Raw genomic sequence first — 25,833 nt, 5'->3', positions numbered from 1 at the left:
AAGGTTTATTTGAAAAAAAAAAATTTGTCATCGCATTATTTTTCCAGATAATTGTGAAAGATCACAAAAACACTCATTTTTTAGAGCTATTTTTGATAAGACTCGGAAAATCCTCCGAATTTTCCAGCCATTTTCACCCTGTAGATAGATAAAAGTATTTCAAAGGTCTGTATGTTTTTGGTTTTGGCAAATTTTTCAAAATTTCCATCGCAAATTTCCTAAAACCACCCGCGCGCATGGTACTTGGACGATGGCCTTAAATATGTCTGCCAAGCAAAGCTAAATGAATTCGGATTGAAGCAGTGTGATGCACTCTCCAAATATGCTGTCAAAACGAACGATGAAACCCGCGAAATCATATGTTCGTGGAGTACAAAGCAGCGTAAGATTCAGTAAATCGAACAAACAAACTACACTAGAAGTATGTCTACCATGCAAAGCCAATTGAATTCGGATTGAAGCAGTATGATGCACTCTCCTAATATGCTGTCAAAACAAATGACGAACGAAACGCGCGAAATCATCTTTTTGTGGAGTGCAAAGCAGCGTAATATTCAATAAATCGAACAAATAAAATGTAACAAACTACGCTTTAAGTATGTCTGCCAAGCAAAGCTAAATGAATTCGTATCGAAGCAGTGTGATGCACTCTCCAAATATGCTGTCAAAACGAACGATGAAGCCCGCGAAATCATATGTTCGTGGAGTGCAAAGCAGTGTAAGATTCAGTAAATCGAACAAAATCGAAGTACGCTGGAAATATGTCTGCCAAGCAAAAGCAGTGTGATGCACTCTCCCAATATGCGGAAGCTCTCTCGGATTTGGCGTTAAGAGACATGCATCCTTTGTCAACAGGACTCTTATGCGATTTTTGGTTTTGTAAACGTTATTAATAACAGTGTGATATTAATGAACAGTGTGTGATCATCATGAAATTTTCGAAATCGAAAACTATTTTTGATGCCAAAAGTCTTAAATTTGCATGAAACGTCGAGATTTAGTGTTATCAAGAAAAATTTTTTTTTTAAAAACGACTTTTTGGAATTGAAAAAGTAGCTGTAGTAAAATAAGCCTCTTTCGGGACAATTAAATGAGAGATTTAAACGGAAAAGTTCCTTAAGAAGTGTCTCTCGCTATTCAGAACATAAAGTACAAAGAATCAACTCTGTTTTAGTCTGATTTTGTATCCTGCCACTACATTTAAACTGCATTGGAGTTGTTGTGTCAAAAGATATGAACCCAACATATTCGCCGGAAACTTCATCCAATGCAAAAAAAAAAAAGGCAGAAGGGTAATGTCAGAGACATAACTGGATGACGTGAATACGAATGAAACTGACATGCTTTTTCCACATGTGTCACTTTTATAATTGTAACGGTACAATTATATGGCGGAAGAGAGCAAAAAATTACGGGGTCTTGTAGGGAACAAGACCGATTAGTACAAATTCATTCATAAATTAAAAAATTCACAACAAATCGTTTTTAGCACTACGATTTCTAAATTTAAGTTGGGACTTAATATAACATTAATTTCAATAACTTACTTGTCAAACCCATCTCGAAAATACAAATTGTATCCACAAATAAAATTTAAGAATTCTAAAATATAAATTATTGATATCCACTCGCCAAACGTGAAGACAAAGTATCTATACATCTTTAAAAAAAATTTACGAGAAATAGTAAAATATGTACTGACGTGACATGTACTTCACAAACTAGGTATATTTAGTAATATTATTCAGTTCTTTTATAAAACGATAGCAATTTCGCAATAGGCGAGGAAATCAATTATAAGAGTATTTTGGATATAACACATGGGCTGGAAGGTCCCTGGCCTAACAAAGAGAACACGATTTTTTTGGTTCAAAATTAACTTGATTCATCGGCGTAATCTCCATCAACATCAAGAGCAACGCAATCATTTCAGCGTCGCTGTAACATTTAAATACCAACGATTTTTCTTACCGGCGAGCATTTTTTTTAGGTCTGCGAACAGTCAATAGTCGCTGAGAGCCAAATCTAGCGAATAAGGTGGATGTGGGAGTAATTCGAAGCTCAATTCATGTAGTTTTGCCATTGTTTTGATTGATTTGTGACACAGTGCGTTGTCTTGACGAAACAAAATTTTGTTCTTTGCCATATGCAGTCGTTTATTTGCGATTTCGGCCTTCAAACGCTTCAATAATGTTGTATAATATTCACTGTTAATGGTATTTCTTTTTTCAAGATAGTCGATAAATATTACACCATGCACATCCAAAATACCGAGACCATAATCTTTTCACTCAGATGACGATCGTTTTGATTCCGGAGTGAAGTGATGAATCCATGTTTCATCCATTGCCACATATCGATGCAAAATTTCCGGTTTGTTACGTTGAAGCATGTCCAAACACAACACGTTCTCGTTTTTGAGCAAACGCGGCACCAACTTTGAACAAAGTTTTCTCATAGTCAAATGCTCATGCAATATAAAGCCAACACGTTCTCTCTACGACCACGTTTGAAGTCAGCAAATCAACGTTTTATTGTTGTTTCTGATGGAACGGAGTCTCCATGACACTTTTCAAGCCATTGCTACGCTTGAACGGTATTTTCTTATCAAGTAGCAGTGTAAAATTAAAACATGAAATTGTTTTTGAACCATGGTTCTGAAAATAACAAAAGTAGCGTAACTCTTAGCACAATAACTCACAAACTAATGAATAGAATATGGTGAAATTTTAAAAGCTGTGTTTTAAAGGTTGGTAAAAAGGCGATTGCAAAAAAAACTAGCGCCATCTATGTGTTAGACTCGTGACTTTTCAGCCCATGTTTTAAATTGAATGGCTAAATTGACCGTCTTAAACAACATGCACTAATGTGTCTCTCTCATATTAATCAATTAAATACACTCATGGTTTATAAGCATACATAGTTAGTGTGTATTTTACTATAGGGAACAAAACGTGTCGCGTAAGCCCACTGCACTCAACCACTGAAAATGTTTCGTATTTCTATGTGACGATTTTGCGCGACACGCTTTGTGCGATGATTCGTTCAATTCATGCGGTTGGATGTTTGCGCGCCTTTTTTGGGTACTGAATTTTACCCTTGTGCTCGTTCATACCAAACATTTTTGGAAATTTCAATGTTGAGATAGTTGTGGTTATCTCATACTACTGAAAATTTCATCATACAGAGAGGTTGTTTTTTACGCGGGGGATACGTACCGCGTAAAAAAAACGCACAAAAAAACCGCACTTTTTGCTTCTTTTTCCGTCAATACACCGACACCGACGCGATTTGGAAAGTCGTCGACATTTTTCACCTCTTTAAAACGATTCACCCACTTACTCACAAACTGTTTCGACTTTTGCATTTATCCGGCCGCGGACGCGGCCGCGGACCTTTGTCTGTCATGTTGCGATCAGTAATGCCAGTTTTACAGATTTGTCTGTGAATTTACTGATTTTCAACGTCAGAAGTAGTTTTTTTTTCTAAATCCTGTTCGCAGATATGTATATTCAAATTTTTAGCTGCCATCCCAACGTTTGAAGCGAGTCAAAATATGGTTATCATTCTTTTTCCAACGGGGAATCTTGCTTCTCATTCCAATTGATTCACAATCAGCGGGATATCGATATGCAGTATGAGAAGTAAACAATTTTGATATCAAGTTGATAATAGTGTCTCATTAATGTGATCTCATCAAATGGTGCGATAAACACTCACTGCGCGATCCGATAATTTGATGATTTTGCTTTTTTTTCCTGTTTGTACTGAAAAGTAATAAACAAAAACTCATTCTCTCTAGTCACCGTGAAATTGAAATAAAAAGATTTGCTTCCCCAAGTCGGTGTTCTCTGTGGTCATCGTTGACCAGGCGAAGTGATTCCAGCTTAATTATTCGGACAGTTGAATTAGTAACGTTTGATCTAATCATATGAGAAATTATCGCACGCCTGCTCACTCACACTCACTTTGTTTAGGTGTTAACTGTTGCAATCGTTGCTACGAAGATCGCAAGGCCTACTACGTATTATAATAACATTGTTTAGCAGACAATTTTTCAAACTTTCAGCTGTCTCATCAAATAACTTTAAATTTTGATAACATTTATGTGTTTTCTTCTTCCCACTTTACAGATCCCCGGACAAAGGATTGGCCCCTGATGTCATCTCCCTTCCCCACATTAGCACTATGTTTAGGATATGTTTACTTAGTCAAAGTGAGTACCGTACCGGCCATATAACCCTCAATCGTCCGAAAAAAAAACACATTTGTGCGACTCCTCCGATGTGTGTTGGCATCCGAAAAGTGAATGCGTGTGGCGAATTCCTTTCCCAATTCCGAAAAAAAAATTGCGAGTGACCTTGACCTTGAAAATTTTTGTTTTGTATCGCACGCTTCGCTTCCAGCCACGACGGACGGCACGTCCCGGCTTAAAAGTTCACCGTCGCTTTAATGTTGCGCGTAACCTTCGCGTGCGCATCGCCCCCTTTCGCATGCCAATTCTCCGCTGGTAAACTTCACCGAAAAAAAAAAATAAAACTTACACTTCGGTCCGCAAATTGCATGTACTTGCTTTTCCCCCCGTCGTTGCGGTGCGCGCAGCATAGTTTTCAATGGGAAGTCCGATATTAAAGGCGATGTTGGTGGTGTCTCATTGCATCACACCTCATCATCATCAGTCAGTCCAGTCCAGTCAATCAGCGCGGCCGTGATAACCGCCGTAGTTGATGGAGAAGGCCCCCAGCTGACCTAGGGCCGGCTTCCACCCGATGACCACCAGCGCCACTACCGCCCTCCACAACCACCTGCTCCAATCAGCTGATCAGCCATTTTATGCCGTCGCCACCAAGCGGTTCGCAATTTGCATACATCGACTGAACTGACCGCCTGAGCGTTAGCGAATAGGTAATTTGCGGTACAGTTGGCCAATGACGAATTGATCCGTCGAATCGCCACTTGGCCAGTTGGCGTGTGTCGAAATCGAACGGGGTTTTGACTGCCTGAACGTTTCGGAGCTTGTTGGTTTGGTGAGTGAGACAAACCGTAGGGGGAGATTCGACGAAGTTCAATTTATATTTATGAGCAAACTATTAGCTCTGCCAAGGGCGGAAATAACGATGCGGTGTGTGATAGCCAAAGCATACGGAACGAAATATGCTTAGATCTGGGCATCATCGATTCGCCAGAACTCTGTTAATTATTTCGAATAGAATTCTTTTCTAAAAAGTACACTACCGTGAATGAGTCTTTTTTTTCTTGCATGAGTAAGGTACAAATCGTCAAATAACCGGTGGAACGTGCCACTTGAGCCAATTTGTTCTGATTGTTGTTTCGCATCGTAATGTACTACATGGAATGAGAAGTCCCGGGCGTAACAAAGAAAAAGTCGATTTTTGGAGAAACCTTTTCTGGTTTGGAAATAGATAATAGATAGTCGCTGGGAGCCAGGTCTGGAGAATACGGGGGATGGTGGACCAATCCGTACCGCAAATCATTCAATTTCACCGTTGCATCGTTTATCAAGACACGAAACTCGTCTATTTCCATAGCTTGATGAAAACTAGAACTAGTCTGACACGACGATCAGCTGTTATTTGAACACTAGTGGATAGATTGTCATGAAATTTTGCTATTGAGTAAAAATTTCTGAAGTGGCCCCCCCATTTTTCACGAGGTAACCGATTTTACAATAAGTGTTATTGTTTTGTAGTATTAGTATCTACGAACATGTTCGTGAAATATTTCGTCGATATTCGAATTTTTTATACTATTTTTAGTTACATTAACATTTATATACCTTTTTATTGTAATGCTTCCTGAAACTCAAGTTCTTTTTCGAATTATACGAAACTTTGCAACTGGATAAACAACTATTTTTGGCATAGAATGAAGAAAAAATTGTTTAAAAATGTTCAATTTTACTAAACTTTCTACTTAAATTTTCCAAAGAAATCGATATTAAAGTACCTTCCTCACGCGATTTTTGTCTCTGTTAAATGCTAAAATGTTGCATATGTTATTGGTTTTCATAATCAACAAAAAAATTTTTGTGCTCAAATAGGGTTTTTGAAATATTTGATATTTTGTATACGCGCGCTGTATGCAAAGTGCACCGCGCGAGCGAATCGGTATGGTGCGGCAGGGTTCGGTAGGGTGCGATGTCGTTGAAGCGAGCTGCGACAGGTTTGGACAAGTAAGCATAGAAAATGAATTTTTGCCTTTCTCATCTCAACTTTTTTAAATTGTAGTATTTCGATGAATTTTTGCTATAATATATAAGAGAAAATGAATAATATGAAAAGGGCATCATTACAGTACTAGGTACATTTAAACAGGTTTCTCCATTAAATGTACGTCAGGAAATTTATTCATCACATATTATTTCACAAGTTTGACTCTAGATTATTTTATATTTTCTGGTGGTTTGAACAGAACATTTACTACAAATTCTTCGTTGTCGGTAAAAATCTTACATTCGCGTGTAGTTTGAATCGTCATTACGTTTTTAAATCGATGTTGCTGTTGTCTATCCTGAATGTCTGGTTCGTTTATCATGCAAAAATCAAAGTTTATATTTTTGAATGAATCCTTTACTCAATTCAATAGACTATGCGCAGTTGGAATTCGATTGGTTTTGATTTGATGCAAATTAACTTTATACGCGTGTCTTTTTTCCCATGTGAGGCTGCGAAAGAATTCCACTCGGTCCTAATTTTATAATCTTTCTCGTGAAGTGCAGTAAATGCACTGAACTTGTACCGTTAATCTTTTTTCCGGAATGATCACAAACTTTTGTGTTTTCCTTGACTATTTTCGCATCCAAACCACACGAAAAAATGAAAAAAAATTGTAAAATAATATGTGATCAATAAATTACCTGACGTACATTTAATGGAGAAACCTGTTTAAATGTACCTAGTACTGTAATGATGCCCTTTTCATATTATTCATTTTCTCTTATATATTATAGCAAAAATTCATCGAAATACTACAATTTAAAAAAGTTGAGATGAGAAAGGCAAAAATTCATTTTCTATGCTTACTTGTCCAAACCTGTCGCAGCTCGCTTCAACGACATCGCACCCTACCGAACCCTGCCGCACCATACCGATTCGCTCGCGCGGTGCACTTTGCATACAGCGCGCGTATACAAAATATCAAATATTTCAAAAACCCTGTTTGAGCACAAATTTTTTTTTGTTGATTATGAAAACCAATAACATATGCAACATTTTAGCATTTAACAGAGACAAAAATCGCGTGAAGAAGGTACTTTAATATCGATTTCTTTGGAAAATTTAAGTAGAAAGTTTAGTAAAATTGAACATTTTTAAACAATTTTTTCTTCATTCTATGCCAAAAATAGTTGTTTATCCAGTTGCAAAAATTCGTATAATTCGAAAGAGAACTTGAGTTTTAGGAAGCATTACAATGAAAAGATATATAAATGTTAATGTAACTAAAAATAGTATAAAAAATTCGAATATCGACGAAATATTTCACGAACATGTTCGTAGATACTAATACTACAAAACAATAACACTTATTGTAAAATCGGTTACCTCGTGAAAAATGGGGGGGCCACTTCAGAAATTTTTACTCTATTGGGTCATCTATTTACACGGTTCGAAACTATTCACGTCTTTTCTGTGAGAGGCCCGGGACTTTCCATTTCATGTAGTACGAATACATAATTTTCCCGATGTCCGAAATGACGTATGTGTGTTGCGTAAGCACGTGAAGAAACCGATTCCTTTTTGCGTGGTCTTTGGTCCGAACACAAGCTATTCCGACATTAAGAGTTGGTTACATACGCAAATCGACTGGAGATGTGTCAAAATTATCTGACAACTATTCGCTACTGTTTGCAATGTAAATTCTTCTACACCGGCTCCAAGCTATTACTTTACTTCACTTTAGTATGGGGCGCCTTTCAAAATTTACCGAGTACAAGAATAAGTAGAACTTAATCGTGAAAATCACTTATTGTACTTAACCCAACAACATAAATTTCTCTCCATGCTATCGGAAATATTTCACTCGACTTTGGCTTCGATGTAGACTTGGATTTGGCATTGGACTTGAACTTGGATTTGGAGTCGGATTTGGGCTTAGACCCCAATCACTGTCCAAGTACAAATCTTAGTTCAAGTCGAAGTCCACGGACTTGAACTATGATTTGTACTTGGACAGGGATTTGGGACATGAACGTCGCCGTGGACTTAGTGTCAAAATTGATCAGAACTTATTCAACTTGAACTTGGATTTTGACTAGAACCTGGACTTGAATATGTCTTGGACGTTGACGTGGATGAGGACTTAGTATTGGACCTGAACCTGGATTTGGAATTGATCCTGGACCTACCTGGTCATGGGCCTGGACCTGGTCCGGGATCTGGACCGAGGCCTGGACATGGGTTTGGACTTGAACTTTGATGTGGAATTGAATTTGGGCTTGCACGTGGATTTGGACTTGATACTAGATTCGGACTTGATCTTGAGCTTGGACTTGGACATGGATTTGGGACCTGGACCTGGATCTGGACCTGGACCTGAACCTGGACCTGGACCTGGACCTGGACCTGGACCTGGACCTGGACCTGGACCTGGACCTGGACCTGGACCTGGACCTGGACCTGGACCTGGACCTGGACCTGGACCTGGACCTGGACCTGGACCTGGACCTGGACCTGGACCTGGACCTGGACCTGGACCTGGACCTGGACCTGGACCTGGACCTGGACCTGGACCTGGACCTGGACCTGGACCTGGACCTGGACCTGGACCTGGACCTGGACCTGGACCTGGACCTGGACCTGGACCTGGACCTGGACCTGGACCTGGACCTGGACCTGGACCTGGACCTGGACCTGGACCTGGACCTGGACCTGGACCTGGACCTGGACCTGGACCTGGACCTGGACCTGGACCTGGACCTAGACTTGGACCTGGGCCTGGAACAGGACCAGGACTTAGATCAGAACCTTAATATGAACTCGAATCTGGACCTGGTCCGCGGTCTGGACCGAGACCTCGACATGGATTTGAACTTGAACTTTGATGTGGAATTGAATTTGGGCTTGGACGTGGATTTGGTCTTGATACTAGATTTGGACTTGATCTTGAGCTTGGACTTAGACATGGATTTGGGGCCTGAACCTAGACGTGCCCCGGGACTCACATCTGGATCGAGACTTGGGCTTGGATTTGGACTCTATGTTAGACTTGAACTTGATCTTGGGCTTGGACGTGAAGTTGGACCTGGACCTGGATTTGAACCAGGACCTGAGCCAAACGTGCGAACGACCTGGAACAAGTTCTGAATCTGAACTTGGGCTTGGATGTGGACTTTATGCTAAACTTTAACTTTATCTTGGGCTTGAATGTGAACTTGGACTCGGACATAGATTCGAACTTGGACCTGGACCTGAATTTGGAATTTCATGGGAATTGAAATTGGCTTGTACGTGGATTTGGACTTGAATGCTGTATTTGGACTTGACCTTGACCTTGGCCATGAACTTGAACTCTGACATGGATCTGGGGTATGGCCCTGGACCAGAATCTTAACCTGGGTCAGGATCTAGCCCTGATCCTGAGCCTGGATCTGGACCTGGGCCGGGGTCGATTTCTGGACCTAGACCGAGACCTAGACATGTACTTAGACTAGGATTTCGATGTGGAATTGAATCTGAACTTGGTACTAGATTTGGACTTGATCTTGACCTAGATGTGCACCTGGATTGTCATCTGGACCTGGACCTGGACCTAGACCTGGACTTGGACGTCGATGTGAACTTAGACTTTGATTTGGATTTGAATTTTACTCTGGATTTATTCGATTTGGTCTTTGGTCTGGACTTGAGTTTGGGCTTGGACGTAGATATGGACTTGGATTTGGACGAGTTCAACGAGGACGAGTTTTGGCTGTAATTTGAGTTTGGTCTTGGACTTCGACTTGCTCTTTGACTTTAGCTTAAACCTTGACGTGAATTTGAATTTTAGCTTGTACTTAAATTTTATTTACACTTGTTCTTCCGAAAATTATTCGGCGAATGAGTTATTCAACCGAATCGGGTTCCTTCTTCTGTCGAAATTATAATGTTGCTAATACTATTGTAAGCTTCATTCAAATCTTTCGGAAACATCAATAATGTTTACTTTCGATTTACCGGTTCCTGATAGACGATTCAGAGCCGCGATTGTCGCGAGTTGAACCACCGTTACCTGGTAGCACCGGTTATGGCAAATGAGGAACTAACCCCATGGTTGAAATCACATCTGTCTAGGTTTATTCGTCTTTTTAAATCCACTATCTTAGTCCGTCGATGCAATCATGTGAATATAAACTCAAGAAAAGGTTTCTAATACAAACTTGTGTCCACTGGTTTTGACACGACTAATTCCGCCGTGAATCGGTTGATATCGCAGCATATATTCAAAAATATAAACAACACGGAACGACCGAAATTAGCTCTGCGCCTAATTCGTATTACTGTTTTTGAATTAGTTGATTTTAACAACAACATTTTCAAAATAACTATAAAATTAGTTAAAATTGAGAATTTACTTTGCTGAAAAAACTCTTATTTTTAGAGAATGTGTTTAGTTGGCGAATATCCTGGACATAAACCAGCAATATTTCAATCCAACACGAAATTCTCATTGACAACTAATTTTGTTTCTATTTATCTATTACCATCATTACTGAAGGACAGCACAAAAAAACTAAAACTGAAATGGGTATTATTAACAAGTTTATTAGCCAAAAACTCATGAGAAGTGTCAAAGCAAAACAATCCATTAAAAAGCTAAAAAGGACAGTCTTATTGAAACTGCTTGAACATTGTTTTGATGTTTTTCGTATGTGTTCGATATATCTTTATTTAAATTTCTAAACCGATATGTAAAAATGTCGTAAACTGTTAGTGGAAATCGTATTTATTCAGAATTTGTGCGCACTTGAAGCGATTGTGCGTAATAATGTTTTTACGCGGAACAGTGAAGTGAATTTCGAATGTTTCACTCTAATTGTGATGAAGTTTTTTTGTATCTTCAAACCTTCCGAGCTGCGCCGTCCGGTGTACTATTTGTATCCGGTTTTTGTTTTCCGAGTGCTCAAAGTTTTCAGTGAGAATGAAGAAAACAGTGATTTAGAAGAAAAAAAATTCAAAAAGATGTTTACGTTTCGTTTATGTCTTTTTCTCCAACACAACATCGTATTTATACCTGCCAATATAGAAAAGACAACCGCGTCTGAATTTTTTTCGGCAGTAGTGTGCCATCTAGTGGCTAGTAGTCATTAAGGTGTTACCGTTTCGGTGACAGTGCGCCATATAGCTGCAGATTGCAGAAGCCAATTCAACCATTCATATTGGTTGAAAATAACATTATATTTCTTTAATTCAACTAAAAAATTAGTTGACTGGATATGAAGTGTGCCTTAGCTAAGAAATGACAGTGCGTTTAATTTGTGAATTCAACTAAAAAAAATAGTCATTTCAACAAATATTTTATTATTATTAAGGGAATGAGAATAAAAAATCTAAATCAGCAAAAGTAAGATTTTTTTAGTTGTCTCAAAAAATAACTAACTAAAATCAGCAAATCAACTAAATTTTTCGCGAAAATGCTGATTTCGGTCGTTCCGTGAAGTTGCAAAACTCTCATCGCGATTCGAAAGTCATTAGAAGGGTCAGGTGGGTTGGCAACCGTTGAGAGCTCCAAGATGATCGAGTAAAGTAGGTATGGTAAATGTCATTCATTCTGTGTCAATCAAAAAGTTAGAACTGGATCTGTCGGAAATTGCCCAAGTTGATCTAATTGAGCATGAGACCATTAGTGAGTAACTGGGTACACTGTATGATCGCTTCTGATATTCGACAAGGGTTTGTACTGTACTAGTCCGTTGGTGATCTTGCGCGGGACAGTTTCGTTGATTCGCTAGTAAATATGATTGGCGTTGGTTGCCATCAGAAGCCATGCTAATCACTATAATCAAAGAATTAGTCATCAGCTTTTGCACATATTTGTCGGTCTGGTGATCATCTTCCCACTGTTCTCCAGTCTGAAACTTATTGTTTATCGGTGATCGATGACTCGATCACGATTCTTATAACAATTTATGGATGGGGACCTTCGTCAATTCCTCGCCGATGCCACTGCAGGAGGGTTTCGAAAGGTCCAAGCCGTGCACTGATGATTGTGGTCCCTAATGAGATTTTTTTCCCGATCGGTCAGTAGACTAAGGAATGTCATAATGTGTCTGTGTGTGTTCCGCTACGGAGTTGGAATGTGAAACTTGTTCAAGGTTGACTGTGGCAATTCTTCGAGCATCATCGTTTGTGCTGGAGCCGAGAGACCCCCGATTACAGCTCGAATGACTTAATTGTGGTTGATTATTCCGAAACTCCCGGAATTCCGATCCCGCAGAACTGGCAACTCACTAATTCATCATCTTGTGCACCATCGGTGGCATTAATTGCCGTTCATATCTTGTTTGACACGTTCGGCTATACATACATATCTGGCGGTGAGCAGAACGCGAGGAGAACTACTAATTATTACTGTTTGTAGGCAAATTTTCCGCTGCGAACGTATCAGTGGAAAAACACGACGCTGGGGTGCCGCACAAACAATTAATCTAATGTCGTTTTCGTTTTTAAATTGCACTACACCGGTGTAGCGAAAGCTGCACTGAAACCGTTCGTTTTTGCCAATTGCACTACACCAGTGCTACACTTTTTCTGCACCGATACCACTGGTGTAGCACTCATCAAAAGTTTGGTGTAGCTCTGTGCAATGGAATCGTTTATTGTAGTCAATGGTTACTGTTTATGTTTTCGTCAGTTTTGTTCGTTTATGCATGCCTCAGTGTAGCACTGCACCGGTGTAGTGCAAATTAAAAACGAAAACGCCATAAGTATGCACAGTACCCACTAGACTAGTAGTATTTACTTCGAGTACCCTGAGCTGAGAAGGTGACCTCCGCGCCCCTCCGGCCGGATCCCTTTCGAATCAACGGTACGCGAGACGCGACTCGTTGTTTGACGGTTGGTTGCTACGCCTACTGAGCTGCAAAGCAGATTTCGTCGTGAGATTACCTACTCATTGCAGCTGAAATGATGATAATTCATCCCATCTCTAAGTAGGCTGCCACGCGAGTGATTGTTTTCGTTGAACGAAAACCCTTGATGAACAATGATGAGCGGTGTATATTCCTCATGGTTTTCCGATTATTATGAGTTTGGCTGTGTGTGTATGTGATATGTGAAACAACGAGGAAGGTGTATTACGAAGCACATCGACTAAGCTGAGCGAGATGATCACTAACATAAAACTGGCAACCAAGGCGGGTGGAGAAGATTCTGATGAATTGGAACAGAGCCGCACGAAAATTGAATTGGCATAGTTCCAATTTCAGTTGTTATGACATTTAATAAAACGTTAAAATGTCAAGATAATACACCATATAATTTCGTATTCGCATAAGCTTAGTGAATAATTATGTAAGTTAGTAATGACGAAGACGCTCTCATGTTCTCGGTAGCTCAACGAAAATTATTACCATCAGATGGGTGCCATTGAGATGACACGTTCTACAATTTACTCTAGTAGTCTTACCCTCACATTGAAAAACTATTGTCAAATGTCAATTTTGAAGGGAGCTTTCATTCCGAATGTGGATTGTAAAAAACCCTGAGTTACGTAATCTTCAATTTGTATGTAGTTATTTTCTTTATTAGAAACTGCTGCAGTGTAAATTTTATGTAAAAACATCAAGCTGTTCCTGAGATATGGTTGCTAAAAGTGAGGCATGTTTTTAAACTGCTGTGCGGGATAACTAAAGAACAGTGCGACCGATTAAATTGAATTGTGTCGGTTTAAAAAAACTCGTTGGGAAAATTATAAACAAAAAATTCTAACTCATTTTAAACAAAATGTTGTTATAAATCATTTAAAAAACAAAAGCGGAGTTCTATAGAGAATTTAAAAACAAACAAAAAGCCATTCTGAATTCTTCAAAAATCTTTTCTTTGACAACTGAACAAGAGCAACAAAGTTTGTTTGGGCATACATTAGCATAAACTTTTCAATTCTTCAAAAGTTTTGAACCAAATGAATAGGAATTCTCACTTTGTTGTTCCGGAACCGTACGTGAGATCCGAACAAAGGTAGTCTATTTTCACAGACGGACCTTTTATTTGATCCTAAGTTTGTGAAAATGTGGGAACTGGGAGCCGGTATAGCTGAGATCGGTTCGTTTGGCAAGTAACTAGCGACACCTATAAATTGAAACAGTTTTGAACCAAAATGTTTGCCTTTCTCCATAGAAAAGTATTAGAATTGCTGCGAAAACCGACTTTTGAGCGGAGCCTTGGAGACCCAAAGTGTTACTCAGTTCGACGAGATCGCCTGTCAACCAATTTTTTTCTCTTTCAATTTCCCCAGATGGCTGAGCCAATTTCAACAAGTCTAGGCTCACTTGAAAGCTACTATTGGGCCATTGATCAAGTTCGAAGATCAAATGGCTGTGACTTCTGGTTCCGGAGATATCATGGTATAAGAATCGATGTAATTTTTTTGTTGCGGAGATATAGTGGTATAGGTGCGTAACCAACTAAATGCGTTTTTTTACCCTTCTCCATTTTCTTGAAGATGACTGAACCGATTTCAACAAACTTAGGCTCGTTTGCAAAACTACTATTGGTTCATTAAACAGGGTTGAAGTTAGAATGGTTGTCACTTATGGTCCGGTGGTATAATGGCATAAGTGACATACACGTCAAAACTCATTTCTTGTATATGGATTAACCGATACCAATAATTTTAGGCTCGTTCGAGATAATTGCATTTACACAAGAGCACCTCTCCGGTACTTACGGAACCAGAAACGATGATCCGGTATACTCAAAAGTCAACGTACTTGGTCATAAACTAACCATACCTGCCTAATTGAAAAACTATACGTCTATTTAAATGTATTTTGTTTGATTTTTTCTGGGTCATGTATAAAAACATGCTCCTGAAAATGAAATTTTTATACCTATTAGCCTGTAATTCCAAAACCGGATGAAATTCGGTAGGTTTTATATGGTGCTGTAAGACTGTAGGATGACTGGTCTGTGCGAAAATCGAGTGCACTTTTAAATTTATTTTGCATTATTTTTTGTTGCACTTTATCCCGTAACTCTGGAACCGAAGAGTGAGAGCTGGGGTAGCCCACCGTATTCACCAGATTTGGCCCCTTCCGACTACCATTTTTTTTCAATCGGTGGGCTACGCATTGGCTGAGCAGCAACTCGATTCCTACGGTGGTTGTTTTTTTTTTCAAAATACGAGCATTTCGATTGACGTGGTATCCAAAAATTGCTAGAAAGAAGGTATTCAAGATGTGTAGAAAGCAATACTTTGAATAATTTTTTTTCATTTAACAAAAAAAAATCGGTCGCTTAAAATCAGAAAACCTGGTACTCCACTTTACTTAATTTATCGAAGGCTGATTAAGGAAAATGTAAAATTTCTTGAATTTTGAAGGATATTTAGCTAAAACAGTGCACAATGAGGAAAAAATGATCAAAAAACGTAACTTTGCTCAATAATTTCATAAAAACCTAAGCAAATATTTCAGTTTGGATCGTTGTTTGGACAAATTATGGTTAAACAAGACAGTTATAAGTTTTGCATATAACCTAAAAAAATAGTTAACAGATAGTTTCCAAGATCGCATGAATCGCGCTACATCGTTTTACCCCAATTTTCCCACAAACATAATTTTATGTTCAATTAGAAAAAAAGCTCTAAATAGTATAAAACCTTTTTGTTCAAATTGAAAATTGGGGTAAAGCGGATTAAACGGACTAGTACTGTCATTCCCATTATGTGTCCTTGGATCACTGACGTTTTCTACGTAATATGGATCAATATTGATAGTTCATATTGGGAGCTGCGTCCATATTGTCGATCAATGTTTATCAAAAGACTCAGTTGAAGAATAAATTGGGGTAAAACGGCATAACACGATTCGTGCGGTCAATGAACCTGTTTTGCCTTTCTCATGTAGAAAGGCTAGACAATCGTTGTGAAAACCGACTTCACAACAGAGATCCGGAAGGGCCGAGTGTCATATACCATTCGACTCAGTTCTTCGAGATCACAAAATGACTGTGTGTGTGTGTGTGTGTGTGTGTGTGTGTGTGTGTGTGTGTGTGTGTGTGTGTGTGTGTGTGTGTGTGTATGTGACAAATAATATCATTCAATTTTCTCAAAGATGGCTGAGCCGATTTTCACAAACTTAGATTCAAATGAAAGGTCTGCTGGCCTCATACAATTTTCATGAATTTAATTTAGATCCGACTTCCAGTTCCGGAATTACAAGGAAATATGTGCAAATTTATTAAAAAATGCGCACCTAATTTTTCTCGGAAATTTCTCAACCGATTTTCCCAAACTAAGAAGCAAATAAAAAATCTTAAAATTAGCCCCCGAAAAGTTGATCCAAATCCAACTTCCGGTTCCGGTATTACAGTGCGATTAGTGAAAATGTTGAATTTTATGAGCATTTTTTTACAAGCGATGGCGAAACGAGGTGAACATTTTTATAAAACTTACTGCTAAATTCATCTAGTAGGCAGATATATAAAACTACTTTGGGATTGCTAGTTCCCGATTTTCGTTTCCAACAGTACCGATAATAGTGAAAAAAATCTCCAAAAAAACGGAACTTACTTCGATTTCTCAGCAACGGTCAAACCGATTTGCACGAATCACGATTCAAATTAAAGCTCTCATTGTCTTCAAATATACTGTGCAATTTCATCCAGATCTGACTTTCGGTTTCGAAATTGATGAGGGTGAGGAGTGTCAAAACATGCAAATCGTCATTCAAAATGACGATGCAAAACCGGTACACGTCGATACGTGGTAGTACCAAAAAAAGAAGAAAACACCACCGGCTTTGAACTGTTCGCAGCTTGCTTTGTTCAATTTCTTAAAGCGTGCATGGTTGCCACATTTAAATCAATATTTTTCAGGCTGAAAAAATGTAAATTATGTAAATTTGTAAATCTTTTATTCAATTTCTACCTACTCGTTAGTGTTATTACAAAATCATGATAACATGATGCTTTTCTATAAAAGTACACAGTTTATGCAATCACTTGAAAAATTAACTAATGAAAATTAGCCCAGAAGATTAGGAGTTCTATATCATTCGATACAATACTGTGTCTGTGTCTGTGTGTGCGTGTATGCATGTGAGTATGTGTCAAATAATGTCACTCATAAAATAAAAAAATCTCGTTGTCCCATAGAATTTGAATGAATTTGAATTTCACATCGTCATTCAGAAAGGTAAAATTCTTCTAAATTTGTCTTAAAACTGATTCTTACTTACTTAGCGATTCAACTTTGGCTACACTGGTTCCAAGTTTCCGGTTCCAGAAGTAACGGAAATAGTGTTCAAAAAGTCTAAAACGAGACTCACTCAATTTTCTCAGAAATAATTTGATCAAATTCCACAAACAGGCTCAAATAAAAGTTCCTATAATCTCATAGGTTGCCGTTTAATTTCATCCGGGTCCGACTTCCGGTTCCAGAACTATAGGGTAAAGTATGTTTAATCATTTAAAAAATTCTTATTAACTTGACATAACTGTTTACAAGTTGAAAAGGTTAAGTTTCTTATTTTATTCAAGATTGAAGAAAAATTCTTGCGTTATATTTGAAAATATAAGTAATATGAGAAAGGTATCATTACACCACTAGGTGGACTAAAAATTGGTTTTTACTCTACTTTTCGGGGTTTTCTTCGTAGTATCAATTAATTTTCATCAATCGCAATCAGCCTCCTTTCGGAGTGCGAAATAATGTAATCCAGTACAAAAATTCCACCCATTTTACCCCACTGTGCAATAGATTGGTTCTCCCAAGTCGATTTTGATTTATATTTACGTTTCGCCTTCGACTAGTCGATGCCTGGCACTTCGAAATTGAACTAGTAGGGCCGCGCAGCAATGCAACTTCAGCTGCAGGCTTTTAATCCAATTGTTTCACCAAAGATTTCATTAGTAAAAGTATCATCAAAGTAATCTGATTTGATGGAAGAAAAAAATCTGCCGGACCGAAAAACCGGTTGCTATGATCGTGCCAGCATTAACCTAGCTCACATAATAGCCTACTGCTGTTCAAACGGTGATCAAAAAGTAAATTAAATCACGCTTTCGCTGTTCACCTTGAGAGGAAAAACGCCCAACCGAAACCGAATGTGAAGTATTTTCACGCACCTTCGACAGAAGGTGGTGGAGTGCTATCAGTAGCGGACTGGTTTCGGAGAGGAGCGAGACGGCGGCATTATGCAATCGTTAATTCCTCCGACCGGACCGCATGGGCATTGACGGCATACGGCATGTGCCGTCACTTTTTCCACCCCAGGTATTTTTTTCTGGTGTCGAAGCGAAGACACAAAACCAACTTCGCACATGGATGAAAGAGAAAGATTGAGAGAGTTTCGTCGGAATGGGTGAGAGTTGCCATATCTAAGCCGGTGAATCGCGGTGGTGGCAGTAGTCGTAGTAGTAGTAGTAGTTGTAGACTGCCTGAAGTAGTTCAAGGTCGCTCACAGTAGGCTTAGATAACTGGCGAGCACCTACCTTCCCACCTACCACCGGGGTAACCAGAAGAGCAGCCAGCGAGCATGTGGTGCACGGCTGACGACTGAACTACATTTGAAGTGCGCACACTGAGCCGGTTGTGCCATCGCGCGGATGGTGCTCGGAATGCCAATTTATTGAACCGAGGATTTTCTCCAAGTTGAGGGGTCGCAAATGTGTATTGATGGTATTGAATTTTTTTTTACACGAGGGTTATGCTGCTTTATGACAACTGATCTAACAACCGTGATGTGATGTTATGTGAGTTTTATTACTTTGTTTTTTTTATCTCTTCCTATTTTCCCCCACAGGTCCTGGGTCCGAGGCTCATGGAGAATCGCAAACCATTCCAGTTAAGACACACCCTCATAGCGTACAATTTCATCCAAGTCGTATTCAGTGCCTGGCTGTTCTATGAGGTACGTTGCACGTTTCGCCGTCTAACCCAAACTAATTTCGCTAAACTAATCGATTCAATTGACTCACTGTTCGTTCACCAAAAAAAAAAAAAACAAAAAACAAACCAGCGTGACCTATGAAAACAAAAAAAAAACACAACCCCGAGACAACAACCTTTTTTCCCAATTGACAGAAGACGTTTTTGCACCAGCCGAACAGCAACCAGAAGCCAAAACAACAACAACAACAACGGTTTTGTTAAATACATTCGAATCGGATAGAACCACCGTTAACGGTGGGGCTAGTGCCAAGAAAAATCACCGAGAAAACCATGTTTGTACCGAGGGAACATTTGAACAATGTATTTAAACATGCTTCTTTCTCGACTCGTCACTGTTTAGCAGTTCCAATCGAATCAACCTAGCAACCTAGCAGTTCTACTTGATTCGCTAGTGAGTTAACGTTGAAATATTCCCGAACTACAATTTCTTTTGTTTACGATGAAAAAAAAAAAAAGAATAACCTGTCGGTCCACCGTTATTCGTGATGAATTTCTACTCAAATTTGGGTAAAAACTAACCGAGTTTGAGTAAATACTAGTTTTATCGCTTGATATACAACAATCAGATCCACTAGCAAGCAAGTGAGCAACACTGGATTTTGAAATGAAAATTTTCCATCGAAATTCCGTTAATTTTTACTCTAATTTGGGTAAAAACTGAAATTTTTATAACAACATTTCTACGATTGTTTATTCGCATTATAACTCTAAAATGTTAAGCTTGCTTAAATTGCAAATACCTTTCTTTTACTAGTTTTTACAACTTTATTACAAATTTTTTATCAATTTGGTATATTTCACTAAAATTGAATGAACTCGATGAATATTAGATTAGGTCCTAAGTGAAAATAACACAGATTCTCTTTGTTTACCCTCTGTTTCGATTATTACAGTACTCAATTTAGCAATTCTTCTTCAACTACCATCTTTTAATCTGCACTGAAAGAAATTATCGAAAAATACAGGAAAAACTCCGTCATAATTGAAAGAGAAAGTGAACAAAGAGAAACTGTTATTTGCACATGTTCATCGAGAATATATCTATTTTTCACCATTTTCAAACATTAGAAAAAAAACCTGCCCCAATAAGAGCGGTTCTATCGTAGAAAAAAAAATTTGTTTTAGTGTTTCGTTTCAAAATGCCCTTTGCATGCTACTTTACCGATTTGGTAGTACTTCAGCCCACGTCGATAATGATAAAGCTTTGTGTTTCTCTCCCTCTCTCTCTCTCTCTCTCTCTCTCTCTCACTCTCTTGTGTATCGTGCACAGTAGATAGCACACTTCCTTTGGAGCAATTCCAAAAATTAACAGCAGAAAAAAGTGGCAAAATCATGATCCGCATTTAAGCTCCGATTTGGATGAAACTTTGTACACGTCGGCGGTATGGCAAACCCCGTAATTTTGCACGGTTCAAGAGAGACTGATTGGATTCAAGACTGATTTTCAAAAAAAAAAAAAACAGGCCGAACTTTCTGCCAATCGTTGTAACTTGGAAACCGTTGGTTGCACAGAAACAACTGTAGGAAATCGATTGGACACACTAAAAAAGTCATACACTGAAAAAAAAAGTTGAATTCTTTTTCAAGAATTGTTGAATTATCCAAAAAAATATTTTTGGAGGATATAACTCGTTTACCTTTTTTCTTTCCTCTCCCTTATCCCTAAAAGTTTTTTTAAAACTTTTTCTTAACTCGTTTATTTAACCCTTACACTGTGGTCTCTTTCACGCGAAAAATACGTACCGCGTAACTTCGGAAATCCGCGTAAAAAAACGCATAACTTCGGAAATCCGCATAAAAACCTCAAAACTAAAACAAAATTCTTTTTGACGCCCAATATCTTAGAAATACATGAAACGTCCAGATCTGGTGTAATCTGAACATTTTTTTTGTGAAAAAAAATCGAAAGTTTTCTAAGTGTCAAAAATTTGACTTAAAAAAATTTCGGGATAACACCAGATCTCGACGTTTCATGCATTTCTAAGACAAAACAACAGAACCACGTAACTTGGGAAGAAAACCGCGTAACTTCGGAAAGCCATGTAAAAATAAAGTGCTTGGAGAAAAACCACTTAAAAAAGACACCAGGGTTTTGTGATCGATCTCCGACCCCTTTCTTCTTATTGTGGCAAACATTTGATATTCATTTGATTAGAGCCTTTGTAAAAATTAACAGCCTAAACAATTTAAAGGCATTCGCCGGCGAACCACCAGTTCAGTTTAATTTAAAAATTGATATTTAATTGCTAGAATATGATTTTAAAGGGGGACGGGTATAGCGTGATGGGTTACTCGATGCCATTCACGCAGCCCACCTGGCTTCGATCCCCAACCCAGCACATAGGGTCACAAAGCTTTTCTAGCCCGAAGAAGCGAATGACCTTAAGGCTGAAACCTCTATAATTGAAATAAAAGAAATGATTTTACAGATTAAAGGAAATCAATTTGTCTCACAGTGATCTTTCTCCTTAGACGAAGCCGTGGCTCAGATATTGGACCCTAGGTTTTGTAGAATTGTACCATTTTTCCTCACGAAGCCTACACACTTCGAAAAAAAACCCTGTGATTTTACATCTCACGAGATGCACATAAACGGAGCGTCGCAGTTGACGCAAATTTACGTGCAAGAACATGTAATATTGTGTGAAATGATGCATAAAAATTCATGCAGTTGCCTACTTACTGGCCGAATGCAAATTACAGTCGTAATCAGTAAAATTTAAGTTAATACAAATGCAATCTTTTTTCTTTTATTTGACTTTATATAGGATTAGATAAAATGAAATTCACCTTTTTGTGTATATGAATCTTACAAAAATTAGGTGTAAGAAGCAATTACAGGAGATTAGGTGGGCCCTAAAAAACTATAAAAAAATGTTTAAAAATTAAAATAAATTTAATTTGTTTGAATTTTTTTATTTCAAACGTGATATCGAAAGTAACATTTGGTGATAATTTTGTTGGTAACTTTGTATAATTTAAGAAATAACAACTAAAACAGTTAGAATGTATTTTCTTCATGTTTCGTCTTCGGCTCATCAGTGCTTTAGAAGTTCAAATTGAACTGCCGTTGCCTCTTAGCAGTTCAACTTAAAACGCTTAACCGACACAGTTTACATTATTTGAACTACGAGATGAGCCGAAGGCGAAACGAGAAGAAAATGGAAAAAATTGCCTGCTATTTGCTCAAACCGGTTACAGAGGTAACCAAAAGCCAATTTTCAAAGTTCTTGTTTTTTTTTTCAAACAAATTATTGAAGCAAATGCGATTTTTGATGTGATACGCATCCGCATTAAAAAGACATGAGTGTATTAACGATTTCTTTCACTCAAAGAACTCCACCTGGAGCTAGGTTTTATGTTCTAATCAGTATCTAACGAAAAAAAAATTTGCTAAAAAGATTGCCGAATGTAATTTGGAAATGAAAATTTGCGAAAAAGTTACTTGCGAAATTCCGACTCTACAAACGAGCAAAATGAGTTATGATTTGAGGAAAAGCGCATACTTTTATTTTTGTGCGGTTTTTTATACCCATTCTCAAAGTTATGCAATTTTTTTAATGTAAACTGTCGAAGTTGTGCGTCTTTTCTTGTCCTTAGAAATGCACGAAACATCGAGATCCAACGTAAGTCTCAGAGTATATTTTCATAAATTTTTTTTCCGGGTAACACCGGATCACGCATTTTTATGGCATCTGCCGTAAAAAAATTCAAATTCGGAAATCTTAAAAATTCAAGTATAGTTTTTTCAAAAAAATCCCTGAGAATCGATTTCTCCTGAAAAATTTTTTTTTTCGAGACAACATTAGACCTCCAAGCTTTACTTTCCGGCTCGAGAAAAGAATCCCAATCTGTTGATTACTGTAGGAAGTAAAAAAACTGCAGAGTGGTAGAATGAAATTTCTATGACAATCCTTCATTTTTTTCTATTTTTACAATCGAATTGATTCTTCTGTTTATGCTAGCTCTCGGAATGGACGGAATTCCAAGAACAACAGCAAAATTAGATGTATAAGAAATACATTCATGAATTGACTCATTTGGAACATGAAATCATGAACAATTGTCATGATTTCAAAAAAAGATAAAATTATTGGTTTCATAATTTTTAACTTTCTCTCTAGAAAGGTAATAGAATTTCGGGTAAACCCGACTCTAAATCGGAGCCTCGGAGACCCTCGGAGTGTTGTATACCATTCGACTTAGATTATCGAGATCGGAAAATGTCTGTATGTGAGTTTTTTTCCATCACGTCAACGCTAGCGGAATTAAGATCAGATTCCGACGTTCTTACTTTGAGCAAACATATCTCTCAAGAACGACTCGATATTTTTACATGAAATTTGCACTGTAGTAGTAGTAGTCTATAATAACGAATAATAAAAACATAAAAATTGAATTTTAAGCAACCCATAGTTTTTTCTTCAATATACGCTCGGAAAGATGCTAAATTAGATATAAAAAAAATTCATAAATTTGATCATTTGGATCATAAAATCATGAATGATTGTCATGACTTCATGAGAAAATAAAATTATTAGTTTCATGATTTTTTTTATCCTGTCAGCGGTAACGGATTCCTTTTTGCGTGTAGTAAAGAATTGTTTCAGTTGCAACTTATTCAATTTTCAAAAGGCATTAAGCAAATCAAACATCGAATGTTGGTTTTAATATCAGATTTGAAAAAAATTGAAGATACCTTTATTTGAATGATTTATTTTTCTCTAGAAGACGGGTATAGCGTGGTGAGTTAGTTGATGTCTTTCATGTAGCCCACCACCGATTCCCAATCGCACACATAGCGGCAAGAAAGTTTTTCTGGCCTGAAGAAGCGAATGATCTTAAGGTTAAATCCTCTACATATGAAACAATAAAAAAATACTTATTTTTTGGTAATTATCTAAATCCGAAAAAAAATCATAGCCCAATTTTGTTTTCAGTGTATGCTAATTTTACACTGATAAAAAAGGTACGATCGATTCATATGTAAATAGTACTTCAATTTAATATGCTTTTTTCTTATCATTTGAAAACAAAACGATTCGTTCAAAGATTTCATGTGCAAATTCACGTATATGCAAGTTTAGTTTTTATTTTTACTTGGCCCCGGTTTATTATTCCTTTGAATTCAAATAAAATTCATTCAAAATCTTGTGTCAACGATATATTTCATCGTTTTTGATGTGAATTTCAAATAAATGTAACATGATTATCATTAATAATCTACAGTTTTGAAACTTATTTTAGAAGGTAAGTGGAATTTTCATGAATCTCACGACTTTGACTGATCGTATAGCCCTAACACGATCATTAAAAGTGTCATTACTAAGTATTGACACTTCTGCTCAAACGCTCGTCATTACTGCATTACTGTACATCATTACTTTTTAGCATTACACGTTCATTATTAATGATGAGTATTTGTAACTACTCCAGCAATAGCAATAGCAATATTTTTATTTTCGTTTAGCTGAAAATAAATTTGATTTGCCTTTGAAACGTTAAGGTTAATGAAATATTAATAATTTAAATCTATACTTTGTCATTTTTTCGCGTATAGTTCTAAAGATATTCAGGACCTCCACAAAAAAAAATAAGAAGAAGAAATAATGTTGGTAATGAAGGAACATCCGGAATTCCATCATTACTCGTGTCATTACTGAACTCGTAAACCTTACACGATCATTAAAAGTGTCATTACTTTGTAGTAATGACACTTTTAATGATCGTGTAAGGGCAGCTTATCAAATAGTATAAATTATAATTTCTTTGTCGGATTTTTTCGGTGTCGTAAAATAACTATTGAACTGTCAAAAATAACCATGCTTTCGAGCAGGGTTAAATTTGACGTCCCAATAACTGCTCGACTGTCAAATTTTAACTAAAAAGTAAAATGCTTATATGTTTTTGAGTAACAATGATTTCCGAGAAAGTGCGTGCCTTTTTTTCTGAAAATCAGTCTTGATTCGAATCGGTCTCTCCATCCGTGCAAAACAAATGCATTGCAGGCTAAACTGAAAATGTATGCAAAGTTTCATCCAAATCGTGTGAAAATTGATGATTTTTGTTCTCCTTTTTTCTGGAATTGCTCTTCTGTCCTGTAGTTGTTTTATAGATTTGTACATATTCACGACCAATCGATTGCAATTTTCCTAGACTATTCTCCTTGTTTTTTGGTCCGTGTTCTGTAGCTTCTATTGCCCTAATGTATTTTTTTCTACTTTGCTTCCAAGTTAAAACGAATTATGACGCAATGATTCACCTTTCAAGCGTCAATTGTTTAAACTCGGATCGAAGTAGGCACCGGTTTTAATTTTCGGTTGCCTCCTCTCCAAGTGAACCCCAAACAAACAACAAATGAATAAACGAAAAATTTTCGCTGCTGCTTCTACTGTCACTTTCAAGTGCATAAATTCGAGTGACTAACCACCCCCGTACCGGACCGGATCGAAAAGATTGTTTGCAGAAAAGCCTAGTCCGGAAGTAGTACAGCCCTAGATTCGCTAGAATTCTCCATATATGTGTGTGTGTGTGTACTGAGCTTTATGTTCCTCGGGCCGATATTTTTGCAGAACGGACAAAATCAGAAAGGGTAAAGATCAATACTCTACGTATGTGACCTCCCGAGGCCTTTCTGGCCGTCGTCGATGCCCGACGGCGGTGGTGGTTGAGAGAGCGAAGTACAAAATTTGCAGCCTGATGACCTTCCTTTCACTTTTCGAC

At 37.7% G+C, this 25,833-nt stretch overlaps 1 protein-coding gene across 4 annotated transcripts in view; it reads left to right on the top strand.

Annotated features, from left to right (window-relative positions):
• LOC131434653 (elongation of very long chain fatty acids protein AAEL008004) overlaps positions 1-25,833 on the top strand; it is a 180,215-nt gene that overhangs the window by 125,371 nt on the left and 29,011 nt on the right. For all 4 annotated transcript variants that reach the window (XM_058601623.1, XM_058601633.1, XM_058601607.1 and 1 more), the window contains 2 exons: positions 4,134-4,216; positions 18,962-19,069. In XM_058601623.1, coding sequence (XP_058457606.1) covers positions 4,134-4,216; positions 18,962-19,069 — 191 coding nt within the window. The remainder of the gene's footprint in view (positions 1-4,133; positions 4,217-18,961; positions 19,070-25,833) is intronic.

Source organism: Malaya genurostris, chromosome 1, assembly GCF_030247185.1.
Source record: "Malaya genurostris strain Urasoe2022 chromosome 1, Malgen_1.1, whole genome shotgun sequence".
Lineage (NCBI taxonomy): Eukaryota > Metazoa > Arthropoda > Insecta > Diptera > Culicidae > Malaya > Malaya genurostris.
This window is presented reverse-complemented; position numbering and strand designations above follow the sequence as displayed.